Below are 15,989 nucleotides of genomic sequence, written 5' to 3' on the forward strand. Positions count from 1 at the left end.
ATCATGGTCTCTCTGCAACTCAGTTTTCCATCTGTAGAATAGGGAAGATAATATTCCTTTTCTCCCATCCGAAGTCTGGTTTTCCCTTTTTAGATTGTAAACTCTTTAGGACAGTTACTGTCTCTTAGTCTGTGTGCCTAACAGAATGGGGCCCTAATCCTGGTTGGGGCCTCTAGGTACTACTTCAATACAAATAAATGAGATAAAGTAGCTTCAGCAGCCCAGTGTCTTACAACCAAGAATCACAAGAAACTAAACAACTAGGTCAAATAGCCGGTCAGAATGCAAATTAGCCATTGAGAACAACTACCAAGTACCAAGAACAAGTACAGTAATTTATTAAAATAAGTGTTTGGAGGGTCTGATGGGCAATGAACATCTTCAACCCAAAGGAAGTATGACATGAAACCCCCACTTTTGAATAAGTGATTAAAATCTTTGTACTGATGTGAGGTTAAAAAAAAGTATCTATCAGTCATGCTTGGGAAAAGAAGTAAACCAACGTCATTCCCTGGCCATTCAGATGAAGAATACATGAAAAAGAAAAACCACTCATTTTTAACATATTAGTGGGGACAAAATCATGACAGACCAAATGAAGTCTGATCTTGCTCCCCGTTGGTCGGGCCATAGATTGAAGTTCAGATTACATTACGAATTATCAACACTTGGGTTGAAAATGCAAACTCCTGTTGGCAATAACACTATTTGCTAGCAGCTCTGGACATTATATTCCCCATTTGTAAGCATTTCATGGGCTAATTCAGCATTATATTCTTCTTCTGTTTTGTTCCTTTCCTTCTGATCCACTTCAGCTTGTTAGAACGTTGAAGCCCCTCAAAACTACATTCTGTCATAATGCTTGAACAATTCCCATCAGGGGCTGGATTTGCCCACAAAATGATAATGAACAATAATGCTCTTTGGATTGCTATTGTTAGTATTTCAGTTGCAAAATACCCTAAACCAGACTGCTTGGAGCTTGTCTTTCTTTAACAAGCTTTTCATGAGTAGACAGCTTAGACTATCAGGCTGTGTAAGAAGGAGTCAGGGAGAAAAAGGGCACCTGGAGCCTCTCATTGCTGCCTGTAAGTCATCAGGCATAACGTGTCCCTTACATTCCCCTAAGCAAAAAGACTATACAAGGTGAGAGCTACTGTCAGCATAAGCCTCCCTAATATAAGGAGGAAGGGAGTGGGTCTCTGTTTCAGCTAGCAGTGCTGACCAGGAACAGAAGGGAACAAGCCTTGTTCTTTACAGAAAACTAGCACAGCAGCCATATTCCCTGAAGCTCTGAGCGCCATTGCACTGCAAAGCTTCCCAGAGATCCTGCTGGGATAGCCCCCCTCCCTCTTGTCCCACAGTACTTAAACGTACAGCATACTCAGGGCACAGCATACAGATCACAAACTATATTTACAGCCTTCATTGTCCTCCTGAGCAAATATAACCAGCATGTCATCCTGCAGTCTTAACTCTCAACAGGGCTTCTCACCTGAGCGCCTTAATACATATTTCTCTTTATTATTGTAATCACATACATTCATCATTGTTTTATTTAATCTTCAAAGATTATTGGATGTGTGTGAGAGACATACAAAGGGAAGAGGAGACGGAAAGAGAGACAATGAGACTATTAGATTCCTCTCTCTCCATTCAACACTAAAAATATCATATACAATTTAGATTCCCAATGCTCTCAGTTTACGTGGTTTAGGACAATTTTTCCTCTAGGCAATACTAGAGATGTTTGTATTTAGTGTATTGGTCTGGAATGTATGAGCTGACTATTAGCAACTAAGCAATTATTACTACAAATATGTATGATGTTGGTATGTAATTTCCACTTACAGGCTATGTGATTATGGTTCTCTGAAAACCCCACCTTGCAGGATTTCTACTCCTGGGTTTTACCTCCTTTGGGGCAGATCCCACAGGAGGAGTTCCTGGCAGGATAACTAGAACAGTTCTGTTACACAAGAGAAGGCAGGTGTCATGCAGCACTGCTCTCAGGCATGCCCCCTTGCTTGTGCCTTATGCACAGCACCCACTCAGGTTTTTTCAATCAATTACCCAGGCCAGATTAGTTAAAAACCTATTTCCTGTTTGTGGTTCTGGTTTAACAATTAATTCACTGTTTGGTTGCTCAGGTTCACACCCACTCTGGGTCCATATTAGAGTCCCAATAGGGTTTCTTGCCCCTGTTCAGGAGGTCCCACCCTCCTTCTGCAACTGGATTGTACATCAAACAGTCACTCTCTTTTAAAACAGGAGACTCCCAGCTCTCCTCAGAGTTGCTAGTACTTTAAACCAGGGTGGGCAAACTTTTTGGCCCGAGGACCACATCTGGGAATAGAAATTATGATAGGGCAGCACTTGTAATAGACATAAGATACCAGAGTAGTGAGACACTCAAAAGAGAAATAACCTCCCAGATTTCACAGGCTGTATGCAGTGCTTAGGAGAAAGGCAAGAAGGGTTTTGGGGAGGTAAAACACAGCAGTTGAGGTCAGTCACATCAGGACATATGCTTTCTGCTTTATTTTCTGTTGCAGACATTGTGTGTGACCGTGGGCAGGTCACGTAACCTCTCTGTACCTCAGTTTCACCATCTATACAGTCATAGATTCTCTTAGATTTTAAGACTAGTAAGAACCATTGGGATGATCTAGTCTGACTTCCTTTGTAATAGAGGCCTTAGGATTTAATTAATTCCTGCTTCAAGTCCAATAGCTGTAGTTGAACTGGAGTATATCTGTGAGAAAAAACATCCAGTCTTTATTTAAAGATTTCCAGTGATAGAAAATCCACCCCAACCCTGGGTAAGTTGTTCCAATAGTTAATTATCCTCATTGTTAAAAATGTGCACCTTATTTCTAATCTAGCCACTTACCAACCATTGTATCTTGCTATACATTTGTCTGCTGGAGTGAAGAGCCTCCTCTTTTATCCAATTTTGTCTCCCATGTACATAGTTAGACTGTAATCAAGTCACTCCTTAACAGTCTCTGATAAGCTAAGTGAAATTGGATATAATTCTCAAGCCTCACACCATTCCTGTGAGGGAGGTAATTCTCTCATGCTTTGAGATCTTCAAACAGAAGTTAGTAGGGAAGTGCAAAATATTCTCACCCTTACATTCCTTCAAGGGGGAAAACACTTAGGGACACAATTTTTATTTAAAAAAGCACAAGATCCACACACATCTGCACGCTTACATTTGCAAGTGTAAATTTTACAGCTAGTGCACTTATGAATGCAAATATTGTATATGAAATGATGCATGCATATTTGAATGCAGTCTGAAGTCTCTCAACATTTTAGCCTCATCTTCAATATGTCTCCTCTTCCCACACCTTTGGACAGTATTTTTTCCATGTCATAGAACAAATTCATTTCCTCAGACATACACCATAAAGCTAAGCATTGAAGTCCACAGCAAATGGATGGTGCCATTTGTCTGCACTGTGAAAATGTAGTTTGACTTCTGAATAGAATGTGTACCAGAAAGTGCCTGATTTCCAGGGAACTCATGGTGTGGTACAAAGAACTTGCAATATTTCGTCAGATACTTAGTTTATTCTGATAGCTACTCAAATTATCTTTACACTAGAACCTAGGCTTTTATGGCTTGCATTATGTATGAGAATCTAGATAGGCTTTCAGCTTTAATTATTCCACACAAGAGACAAAACCAGTCATTAAGAATTCAGTGTATCATTTACATGATAATACAAATCCCTTTCTTCCGATGAGTTTTTGGATAACAATGACAACGCTCTGCTGTTTTGACTCCTCATCATCTTAAATTACATCTTCATGGGTGCGCTCCATATTAGTTGCAACAATTATGAAAATGAGTTTTATCACATGAACTTCTGACTGGGATCCATTTCAGTGTCATCCTGCGTCTCTCACTGCATCTAGAATATCATGGTTTCAAGCACCTTGAGCTTAGTAAAGGTCATTCACTTGCCCTGGGTATGCCTCATGTATCAGCTTCTAACTTCACTGCAAGGGGCATCTTCCTTAGGCATATAAGGTCTGCAGGGCTAAAAGGAATAAAAAGCAGTAAAAGAATTGTTTGTCCATAAAGCAAACAAACACACAAGCAGTGGATGTGCTGAGCAAGGAGACCGTTTTGTATAGTCATTTGACTGACTTTCACATCACTTTAATAAGTCTGTTTAAAATTTATGATTTGTATTAGAGTAAAGGGAGTCACCAAATAATCACACCTGTTGTGCTAGATGTTGCATAGGCAAGTGCCAAAGAAAACAGACCGTAGCCCAGTGAGCTTACAATCTAGATCAAAACAAGATGCAACAAATGGGCAAGATAGGTAAACGAGGTGGGATGGGTGGGAGGATGAAGTAACAGAATGAGCAGTGCTGAACAAAGAGCAGAAGTCACAACTCCATGCTTTAGTAGTATTAGGGTAGTACCTAAAGATTCCAAACAGGATCAGACCCCCTCCCACCCCCATACAGTACATCTTTACACTGTGCAAATACAGGGGAAGATGTGGAATCAAGGAGGAAGTAGGGAAACGGTGTCAAAGGCAGCAGAAAGTTCAAGGAGGATGATAGGGAAGAGGGTGCAAGACTTAGCCAGAAAAAAAGTCCTAGAAATCATGGTGAGCATGGTTTTGATGGTGTAAAAAAGTAATACCGGAAGGGAGTCAGGCAGGACTTAGCTGGAAGGAAATCAAGGTAGCTATTGTTTTTAACAAGTTCAAAGAATTTAGAGGAGAAGAAGGAGATGGGACAGTAGTTAGAGGCAGGTGAGTGTTAGGACATAAACATGTTTGAACACTCATGGGAAGAATCCAGAAGAAAAGAATGAGGCAAAATGAGGGAGGAAGAGATAGCAGCTAGACAGGGATGGTCTCAGGGGAATTGTCAAACATTCACATGTAGAGAAATAAATGTGTTTTTCCATCTAGCACACAGCTAGTTGGCCACACTGCAGGCCACAGATTAAATGTAGCCCTTGGAATTCTATTATCTTTAATATGGAGGAGCATCCCATTGCGATCACTGCGTCTAGGACACAGTGCTCCTTCTTGAGCCAACCCAAGGCCATAACCAGTTTTAATCAAGACAGAGCACAGCATACATGTCCAGCGCTCATTCATAGGGTGCACTTCCATATTACAGATAAGGGCAGTTGCAACTGTTCAGTTTAATACAAGTTAGACTCAGCCCTTAGCTCCTGGCAAGTTGTTAATATGACCTTAGCTGAGCAAAGTTTGGATGCCTCTGATCTGACGGAATCATTCTGACAAGATGACTCACATAACAGCAATCTCAAATTATTTTGTTTGTTTTTACAGAATTAAAGATACAGAAACCTCAGATACTCAGGGTATGTCTACACCCAGCCGCTAGTTCGGCGGCTGGGAATCGAAGTTCTGGGTTCGACTTATCGCGTCTTGTGTGGACGCGATAAGTCGAACCAGGAAGTGATCGCCGTCGACTGCAGTACTCCAGCTAGACGAGAGGAGTACCGCGGCGTCGACGGGGGAGCCTGCCTGCCACGTGTGGACCGAGGTAAGTTCGAACTAAGGTACTTCGAACTTCAGCTACGTTATTCACGTAGCTGAAGTTGCGTACCTTAGTTCGAATTGGGGGGTAAGTGTAGACCAAGCCTCAGAAACAAAGTACCATCAAGGCAAACTAGCTAAACATTCCAACATACATAAAAATAAATACACTCTAATATCTTCAGTTAAATTGCTTTGCCAATAATCAGGAAGCTCATGAAAAAGACCATAATAAAAAAAATCCACATGAAGAATCTGTCCATCACTTTTGCTACCTTTTTCCACTCAATTCCTTTAGCGCGGTTTGCTTTGTGGTCTCTAACGCAATTAGCAATATACTCAATATTCTTTATCAGTACTTTATAACAGGAGCAGCAGTTAACAGCATCCTTAGCATTTTCACATTGAATTCCATTACTGTTATTTAAATGTCCATTCAGCTTCTTCTTTAGGTCACTGTCATTGTTTCTATTCCTGGAAAGTTGACTGGTCACCACCTTGTGTCTGTCCTGCTTTTTCTGATACTTAAAATCCTTCCTTAATTTATGTTCTTGTGTTTTTACTCTTTGTGGACTTGTACAATTTTCACCCACATCATAAACAAAAAAGATCTTTGACATGTAGTCCAAAATAACCACCCTGGCCCATTGTGGAACAGGTTGGGCTTCTGCTCCACAGTGATGGATATTCATTATAATGATGGTCAGTGCAGTGGATGCTGTGATCATTGTCATAGTTGCTATGTAATATTTGCCTGTAATGTAAAAAATAGGGAAATGTATATTAAAAGTATTATTCAAGTTAAAATCACCCTCTGCAGAAAGGAAAAAAAATCCCTCAACATTAAGCGAAATGTGAGAAACTATCAAAAGAGGTCAGAATTCTGGAATCATCTTAATGCTCTATAGTTATGGTTGCCTTGGGATTTGCCACTTAAAATAGAGTTTAAGTCCATTCAAACAAATAAAATCTCCCACTGATCATGACCCATATTATACCATTTCAAAAGAATAACCACCTAATTATCAAGGTAAATATTCACACTCTCAAATGCCCCAATTTCAAAAAGCAACCATGTTAAAGTCTTTTTTTAAAATGTTCACAGTGAATTTCACATATTTTTAGGATCCCTACAAAATTTGCATCAACATTTACACACTTCACATTTGTTACACCACCTCCTTGTGCATAAATTAATTTGGAAAAAAGCCCACCTATCATGTAAGTGATTATATTAAATTGTCATAACTGTTGATTTTCACCACAGAAGCAGTGAAGATCACATTTTTCATCTCTGGGTTTCCAGATGCAAGAAGGGCTGGGAATGTCTGCAGCTTGTTGGCGGAACTAGTGGGGGAAAAGGGGAGCCTGGAAGCTGAGCTGTGCAGGAGAAGAAGGCATATACACGCTTCTTTACTTTTTCCCAACAGATCAGCTAGGGCTCACCAAAGGAAGGGGTTAGGAGGAGTCTTAGTTCTGCACGGCAGAACAAGCTGTGCTGTAGGTGTGCTCAGATTCTCTAGAGCAGGGGTAGGCAACCTATGGCACCTGTGCCGAAGGCGGCACACGAGCTGATTTCCAGTGGCACTCACGCTGCCCGGGTCCTGGCCACCGGTCCGGGGGCTCTGCATTTTAAATTTAATTTTAAATGAAGCTTCTTAAACATTTTAAAAACCTTATTTACTTTACATACAACAATAGTTGAGTTATATATTATAGATTTATAGAAAGAGACCTTCTAAAAACGTTAAAATGTATGACTGGCACGCGAAACCTGAAATTCGAGTGAATAAATGAAGACTCGGCACACCACTTCTGAAAGCTTGCCGACCCCTGCTCTAGAGCCTAACAGATTCTCAAACGAGGCCACCTAGGAACCAGTCAGTATATGGGAGCTACACCCTGGGATAGCGGGTTGCATGGTACGTGAGAAGCTAGGAACCTGCAGCATAAGGAAAGTCTTCTGCAGCATACCTGCTCTGGATTGTATGAAAAGGGCTCTCCCACTCCCAGGCAAGCCACGGAATATACATCAGGTGGGCCAGAGAAGACACTAGTGCTTCCCCCACCTTCTCCTCCTGTATAATTGAGCTGCTCTTCAGCTCCCCCATCTGACCTCTTCTCCAGTGAATTGTCCCCAAATCCTCACGTAACCTCTGCCCTTAGCTCAAATCCCTGACAGCCAGACCCTGCTCCTTGGAATCGGGGCTGCCTGTGGGATTTAAGCCAGGATCAGAGTCTGGAATGGAACTGAGACAGTAGATTTCCTTCTATGGCCCTGGGGGGAGAGAAAGTGTAACCCCACACAACATGCCCTGACCTCTCCAATCCCCTAGCCATAGCAAAGGGGCTGTTCCACAGCTCAGCTGTGCAGAAACAGTCATAGGGAGCACTAATGCTTGTCTGGCTTCTCTACCTGATGGAGCTGCTATGGTTTGAAGCACCATGTTTTGTAGTGGTATGCAGTCTCCCTGACATTATATAACCACTATTTATAAGCCATTATAAAAATCTGAAATACCCACCTATCAAGGGCACATTTTCAGAAGGAGGCATGCTCTCTGCAACCATTAGCTGAAATACAGTTAGAGCAAGCAGAACTGTAACACCAAGCGACACTTTTTCCCCAGAGTCTGCAGGAAGGTAGAATCCCAGTGGAGCCAGGAAAGAGATCAAAACACAAGGGAGCAGCAGGTTAAATATATAGAAGGAAGACCTCCTTTTCAAGATCAGCGTGAATGTAATATCTGGATACGGCTCAGAGCAGCAGCCGTACGTGATTACATTCTTAACAGCTGGCATCCCATGAATCTCCCACTCCACATCTTCTATAAAGTCAGATAGATCTCCACTGTCCAAAGCATTGATTATGTCTACCTGATTACCATTGTAGGTCCAGGACCCAAAGGTAAGGTTACACTGCTGGTCATCAAAGGGAAAATAAGAAACATCTACCACACATGAGCTCTTTGTTATAGCTGGTGCATCCCAAGTAATTTTTCCATCATATCTCAATACTACATTTGTGTTCACTGGTTCTGAAAAGTCATCATCAGCCCTAAAAAGACAAAATGATAAACAAATTAGAACACAAAATATATCAGAAAATCAGGTTATTAAACACACCTCTGAATTTACATCATTTACTTAATATTGTTCTGGCTGTTATGTATGGCCACTATTATGGCTATTATTGGACAGACTCAGCTGTGTGTCAAAGACCCAATACTGCTAACATATAACTGAAATTCTCCTTAGCTCAAGCAGTAAGGGCCTCTGCTTTTTGCAGCAGGGGATTTGAGTGCTATTCCTGATGCAACTGTAAAGTTCAGTGTGCAGCACTAATGATAAACTTGAAATCCTAGATGACCATGGATTTGTTACAGTATGTAGGCTGTCACAAACAAACACAAAGAAGAAAGATGGCCTTGTTGTTAAGGCAGAGTCAGATCAGAGTTCATAGGTCTCCCAGTCCTTAGAAGTATCCTATGTGAGGAGCCCCTGAGCCCTTTCCATCATGTGCAACACAAAGATGTATCTTTTGGCCTCATGGAGTGTAAACATTTGGGGCTACATTTTACACTTATTAAAATGTTCCCTGCCATGTCGAAAGCCTAAATACAGTACCACTGTGCTAGTCAAATTGATTGTTCTAGTTTTACTCTCCATCCTAACAATAAATAAACTAGCTCAGATAAGGGTAATTCAATGTTTGAAAACTAGATTAATGCACAACACAGGTAAAGACATTTTTTCCAAAGTTTTTTTCTCTTGTGGTGTCCCTTTCTAGTAGGTGATATTGTGAACCCAAGCTCTTTAATAACGTCTCTTTAATGTAAACGCTTGATCAAACAGTTTTAAACAGATTTTGAAAGATAGTTTCTCCTTATAAAACATTTCAACTTCTTTTCTAAAGAAGCAACAAAGGGTACTTTTTCCACATAATGAGTCAATCATCTGGAAGCTCCCCAGTACTTAATTTGTAATGAAAGAGGTGCTGGGGCTCAAGCAATTAGGTGCTAGGGCTCAAGCAATTTTTTTACTTTCATAACTGAGGCGGCTGGGGCTAAGAACTGCCAAGCCTAGAGGTGCCAGGGCTCAGTCCTGGCAAGCCTGGCACAAATTAAGCACTGAAGATCCCTTTGCACAGCCCCATAGAGTGGGTAAAAGGACACAAACTATGTTATTACCTATTGTATCTGGGTTCCTAATTCAGCAGTAACTGAAGTGTAGACAGGGCTACAAACATATGTTCAAAATCAATCAGTGATGGACAGAGAAAGGTTTTGCAGTGACCTCCAAACCACTGCTCCAAAATTTCTCATAAGTCACATTTGACTCAGTATAGTCTCTTAAGAGGCAGTAAAAATAAACTTAAGTGAAACCATACATACTTTGTGCAGAGACCAGATTATTAATAATTGTTGTTGTTGTTGTTGTTGTTGTAGTAGTGGTGATGTGGGGGGGAGGGATAGCTCAGTGGTTTGAGCATTGGCCTGCTAAACCCAGGGTTGTGAATTCAATCCTTGAGGGGGCCATTTAGGGATCTGGGGCAAAAATCTGTCTGGGGATTAGTTCTGCTTTGAGCAGGGGGTTGGACTAGATGACCTCCTGAGGTCCCTTCCAACCCTGATATTCTATGACTCAAGGCCCCTGTTCACAGCATCATATTAAAACAGAAATTGCCAAATCAGACCAATGGTCTGTCTAGTCCAATATCTTATGGCCAGATCCAGACACTCCAAAGGAAGGTGTAATGAAGTGGATGGTTATGGGTTAACTCACCCATAGGGAAATTTCTTCATATATATTCATTTATAAAAGAAAAATATTAAATCTAACTATGAGGTTGTGCTAAGAAACTGCCCCTCCAATTGTACTTACTTGTTATACAGGACAATGTCTGGTCTCCATACCAGGTTGCTAGGAATCCTGATAGAATCCAACCCATCATATTCATCTTTGTCCCACTTGAGATATGCATCATACCAACTTTGTCGAATCCATAAATACGCGGTCAAAATTTGGTTTCTTTCATCCTGTAAGGAGTTACTATATACATAAACATTTCTAATCTATGACTCAACAAAAACACACTTTGTTTCAGGGGGAGTTCATTTTATAAACATAATGTGTTTCTTCTAAGACTGACTGTACTGTAAGAAGTCTTTAATGTCAGTTCAGAGGTACCAACTATGACAATTCCCATTGATTTCTCTGGAAGCTGTGCAGGCTCATACCTTAGTTTGGTACGTACACATGTTAATGTTTACATTATTTTAAATTACCTATCATTCAAAACCCATGTGAGGAATTTTCTTCACTCTTTGCAGACACATTCTCCTTTGCCTTCAAAGTGAATCTGACAATTTTCAAATCAAACCAGTTTTCCAAGCAAAAATTATAGGGGGAGCTAAACTAGGACTTTTTATTGGAAGCTGGATACAGCACTGACTGTGAAAAACTACTGCTTCTGCAAAACAACAGGTAAACTAGAGAGAAAAATAAGATATCCAATTATTATATATATATATTGTGACAGACCCAGACCAGTGGGATACAGGAGTCTGGTAGAGGGCAAATATACTGGTCACTGGATGAGTAGTTTTCTGTTCCCTGAGTGACCAGAGCAGGGGCTGCACTAGAGTAATCAAGAACCTGCTAGAACCAGTTAAGGCAGGCAGGCTAATTAGGACACCTGGGCCAATTAAGAAGAAGCTGCTAGAATCAATTAAGGCAGGCTAATCAGGGCACCTGGGTTTTAAAAAGGAGCTCACTTCAGTTTGTGGTGCGAGTGTGAGGAGCTGGGAGCAAGAGGTGCAAGGAGCTGAGAGTGTCTGCTGCTGGAGGACTGAGGAGCGCAAGCGTTATCAGACACCAGGAGGAAGGTCCTGTGGTGAGAATAAGGAAGGTGTTTGGAGGAGGCCATGGGGAAGTAGCCCAGGGAGTTGTAGCTGTCATGCAGCTGTTACAGGAGGCACTATAGACAGCTGCAGTCCACAGGGCCCTGGGCTGGAACCCGGAGTAGAGGGCGGGCCTGGGTTCCCTCCAAACCTCCCAATTGACCTGGACTGTGGGTTCTTCCAGAGGGGAAGATCTCTGGGCTGTTCCCCAACCCACATGGTGAATCTCTGAGGCAAGAAAATCCGCCAATAAGCGCAGGACCCACCAAGATAGAGGAGGAACTTTGTCACACTGGTGTTAGAAGTGGTATCTTGGGGCGCACAGCACGGTGGAAGAAGGAAGGTGATTTAAAAAACAACAACAACAACAAAACAAACAAACAAAAAAGGAGAGGGTATATTTTTTTTCACCACAATGGATGACGTAGTGCGGGCACTGATACAAGCTACGTCGGCCCAGCAGGAGGCTACCCGTGTCCTGGCAGCCGCCCAACAGGAGGCAGTGCGGCTGCAGCAAGAGACTAATCGCCTGCTGATGGACCAGGCTGCTCAAGACCGAGCTATGCTGTGGGAACTGGTAAATCAGGTAAAGTCCCTTACAGAGCTGAATCGCGGCCATGATGGGACGCGGCTCATACGGGCCAGCCATTGGCTGCAGAAAATGACACGGGAGGATGATGTAGAGGCATACCTTCTGGCCTTTGAGAGGACAGCCCTACGGGAGGCCTGGCCTCGAGATCAGTGGTCTGGCATCCTTGCTCCATTCCTGTGTGGGAAGGGCCAGAAGGCCTACCATGATCTGCCTGAAGAGGCTGCGGCAGACTATCCCCAGCTGAAAGCAGAGATCCTGGCCAGATCTGGGGTAACGACAGCAGTGCGGGCCCAGCAGTATCACGGTTGGAGGTAACAGGAAGACAAAACCCCGCGGTTCCAATTGTATGACCTCATCCATCTCGCACGAAAGTGGTTGCAAACAGAGTCCCGGAGTCCGGAAGAGATACTAGCGGTTCTGGTCATCGACCGATACATGAGGGGACTTCCACCAGACCTTCGTGCCTGGGTAAACCAGAATGAACCCTCCACCTATGACGAGGTTGTCGCCCTGGTAGAGAGGCGAAGGACAGCGAGGGAGCTGACCCGACCAGTTAAGGAAGAGGCACCCCGGGTTAAACTAGCAGCACCAAGCCCTAAAGTTCGGGTGACTGGGCCACCAGGAGAGCCCAGGTGGAGAAAGAGAGAGGCTGAAGGCCCATCAGAGGCCACAAAGAGTCGGAGCACTGAGGGAGAAGACAATCGTGATGTTAGGTCATAATGGTGTAAATGGATGAGTACACATTAGGAACAGAAACCTTTGAGGAAACATTATTAAATTTATCACTTTATGCAGGAAAATGAAAATTGTTCTCACATCTTCAAGTGAAACATGACGTTTTAAATTCTGAAACCCATGCAGTTCTAAGAGTTTACAAATTGTAGGTGTGGAAGTTTGCACATTTCTAGAACATGGAACTGTCTTGTTACTGTCTTGTTACTCACCATATCTTTAATTTGGGACAGTGTGATCTGAAGGGTGACATTCAGTGCTTTATCTGTGTCTTCCACTGGTCTCAGAGCATTTGAGTAGTCTTCAAACAGTTCATTGAATAGCATTTGAGCATATTTTCCTTGTGCAGACTCCACACCTACATCAAATAGTATCTAAAATATATCACATGAAGTAGTGTGCATGCTGTCCCCAAGGCTCCAAATAGCATTTGTTACTATTAGACTACATACTGCCATCCAGCTAGTATTATACACATACTGTACTATATCATATTTAATATTGAATATATGTAGCAAATCTGATGAGACCCATGCAGAATAGGTCATTAAGTTGTAGTAACTAAATGGATATTATAAAATTAATGTTTTACATCCATTTTATATAACACTCTGCAATAATATAGCCCTTTTCATCCATAGATTCCACAGTCCTTTTCATAGGACAAATATAATTATCCCTATTTTATTGATGGTAGAAAATAAGGCCCAGAGACAATAAGGCCCAGATTTTTAAAGGAATTCAGGCATAGGCATTGCAATGCAGAGCACAGCTAATTGATTTAGGACAGGGGTGGGCAAACTTTTTGGCCCGAGTGCCACATCGGGGAATAGAAATTGTATGGCGGGCCACGAATGCTCACAAAATTGGGGTTGGAGTGCAGGCTCTGAAGTGGGGCTGGGGATGTTTGGGTTGTAGGAGGGTACTCTGGGCTGGGACTAAGGCGTTCGGAGGGCAGGAGGGGGATCAGGGCTGGGGCAGGGGTGCAGGAAGGGGTGCAGGTTCCGGCAGGGGGTGCAGGCTCTGGGGACGAGAAGTTTGGAGTGCAGGAGGCTGCTCTGGACTGGGATCGAGGGGATGGAGACCGGGAGGGGGATCAGGGCTGGGGCAGGGGGTTGGGGCATGGGGAGAGGCTCAGGGGGTACAGGCTCCAAGTGGCACTTACCTCAAGCGGCTCCCGGAAGCAGTGGCATGTCCCTTCTCCAGCTCCTATGCGAAGGCACGGCCAGGCGGCTCTGCGCGCTGCCCCGTCCGCAGGCACCACCTCTGCAGCTCCCATTGGAGCAGGTAGGAGCCGGAGTGGGGCCATGCTGCGGCTTCCGGGAGCCACGTGATGTGGCCCCCAACCCAGCACCCGGCCAGAGCGGGGCTGAGCCGCGTGGCCCAGACCCCAACCCAGCGCCCCAGCCGGAGCAGGGCTGAGCCGCGTGGTGTGGCTCGGGGGCTGGCTTAAAACAGCTTGCGGGACATAGTTTAGGAGTTTAACTGATTTAGGAGCCTAAATCTCATTTTCAAGAGGGATTTAGGCTTTTAGGTGCCTAAATCACAGCAACTGTCAATGGGATTTAGACTCCCGAGTGCCTAAATCCTTTTTGAAAATGAGATTTAGGCTCCTAAATCAGTTAAGCATTGCAACACTGAGTGCATCAATGCCAAAATACTTTTTAAAATCTGGCCCAAAATGATTTGCTTAAACAGTCACTCAGTTGCTGAGCTAAGAATAGAAACCAGGTCTGACTTCCAGTCCTCTACCCTAGCTAATGGCTTGTGCTGTCTCCCTACATATAAATATTGCTCTCTACAAGAGAGAGTTGAATACTACTTATAAAATTTGCTCCTCTTTTATGGCATTCATGTTTGAATAAATAATTAGATGAATTTTGTTCATTATTTGGCCAATGGATAGAGCTGGTTGAATAATTAGTGAACACATTCACTGAATAATTTCTTCAATTAATTTTTGCAATCTTTTCCAAAGAATAGAGTATATGTGAAAAAGATTTTTTTCTGTTATCCATTCAGCTTGACAGATAAGCCACTGAAATACTTTCTTTAAAATCATAGGTTTACAGATTGCTTTGTCCTCTGAAGTTTCTCTGTGTTGTACTGCATTATCTTTAGATGGAGTCATAGATTTCAAAAAGCAAAGGACAAAGATGTTAACATTTGTCTGACCTATGCAAATTCAAATTCACGCAAGTATGCAGCAAGTATTTCAAAGTACTTCACTCTTCAGCCATTTAGCTGTTCAATTATTAGTACTGCAATTCAGGACTAACTACAGTTCAAACAACTAGCTTCACTGGAAAAAAAGCAATCAAAGCTAATGAAACTATTTAAACAGCATTTAGGTTCAACAGTATGTAATCAGAAAATAGTTATATTTCTCCAGTGCTTACTCAGCAATGAGATAAAATAGCTTGAAACAGTTAAGAGGATCCACTGCTGCCCAAACTGCATTTTTTGTGCACTCAGAACTGTGAAGTCAGTGAACACATAAGGAATGATCGATCAAGTGTATAAAGCAAGCCTTAAGCTGCACACTGATACGGGGAAGTGCTCTCACCTTGAAGTATCACTGCTGTGAAAACCAACCAAAGGGAGAAGCAGCAGAAGGGCAGGCTATTTCTCTTCATTTTGAACCTTGAAGTAACTCTGCTCCTCCAGGAACACAAAAATTGTTTTCACCTTCCAAAGCTGAGACAAATTAGTTGTGCAGCAGCACAAAAGCAGTGGAGATATGGATGTGCTGCTGGTAAGAGCTCTGTTCTCAGTGGCAGCAAGTCTCCTGTGTCCTGAGCTGGGCCCCGGTGCGCACCCCACTCTGCCCTGGTAACCTGAGAGCTGCCCACTCTGCTGCTCAGTGAGAAGCCAGACAGATGGGATATCAAGAGGGAACACTTCATGTAAAGCTTATTCTTTCCACAGTGTTACTGGCTCTTTCTTCCTACTATTAATGCATCAATAGAAAGTCAGTATATGAAGAATAGTCCATTCACACTCCCTCAATCTGGGCCAGATTCTGTCACCCTTATGTTAGTAATAGTTCAGTCTGTGTAGGTCCACTGAAATCAATGAAAATTCTTGCAGAGTAAGTCACTACTCAACATGAGGAACAGTGGCAGAATCTGGCCCCATAAGTATAGAATTCTTCCAGGACAGTTCAACCACAATTTGATGGAGGCCTTAGTAACATGAAACTTTACAAAAGGGAGAC

The 15,989-nt window shown here is 42.7% G+C and overlaps 1 protein-coding gene across 1 annotated transcript; it reads right to left on the minus strand.

Moving 5' to 3' along the window:
• Positions 1-5,730: 5,730 nt before the first annotated feature.
• On the minus strand, positions 5,731-15,408 carry CHRNA9 (cholinergic receptor nicotinic alpha 9 subunit). Its single transcript, XM_065405424.1, has 5 exons — positions 15,339-15,408; positions 12,985-13,130; positions 10,430-10,584; positions 8,071-8,603; positions 5,731-6,299 (listed from the first exon to the last, which is right to left on the minus strand). Exons 1-5 carry the CDS (start codon positions 15,406-15,408, stop codon positions 5,731-5,733), a joined length of 1,473 nt encoding a protein of 490 aa, XP_065261496.1.
• Positions 15,409-15,989: the final 581 nt, after the last annotated feature.

Source organism: Emys orbicularis, chromosome 5, assembly GCF_028017835.1.
Source record: "Emys orbicularis isolate rEmyOrb1 chromosome 5, rEmyOrb1.hap1, whole genome shotgun sequence".
Classification (NCBI taxonomy): domain Eukaryota; kingdom Metazoa; phylum Chordata; order Testudines; family Emydidae; genus Emys; species Emys orbicularis.

Coding starts and splice junctions, on each gene's coding strand:
- CHRNA9 (XM_065405424.1), bottom strand. CDS start 15,408: ATGAAGAGAAATAGCCTGCCCTTCTGCTGCTTCTCCCTTTGGTTGGTT. Junction 13,131..15,338: donor CACAGCAGTGATACTTCAAG/GTGAGAGCACTT, acceptor TATTTGATGTAG/GTGTGGAGTCTGCACAAGGA. Junction 10,585..12,984: donor TGTCCCAAATTAAAGATATG/GTGAGTAACAAG, acceptor AACTCCTTACAG/GATGAAAGAAACCAAATTTT.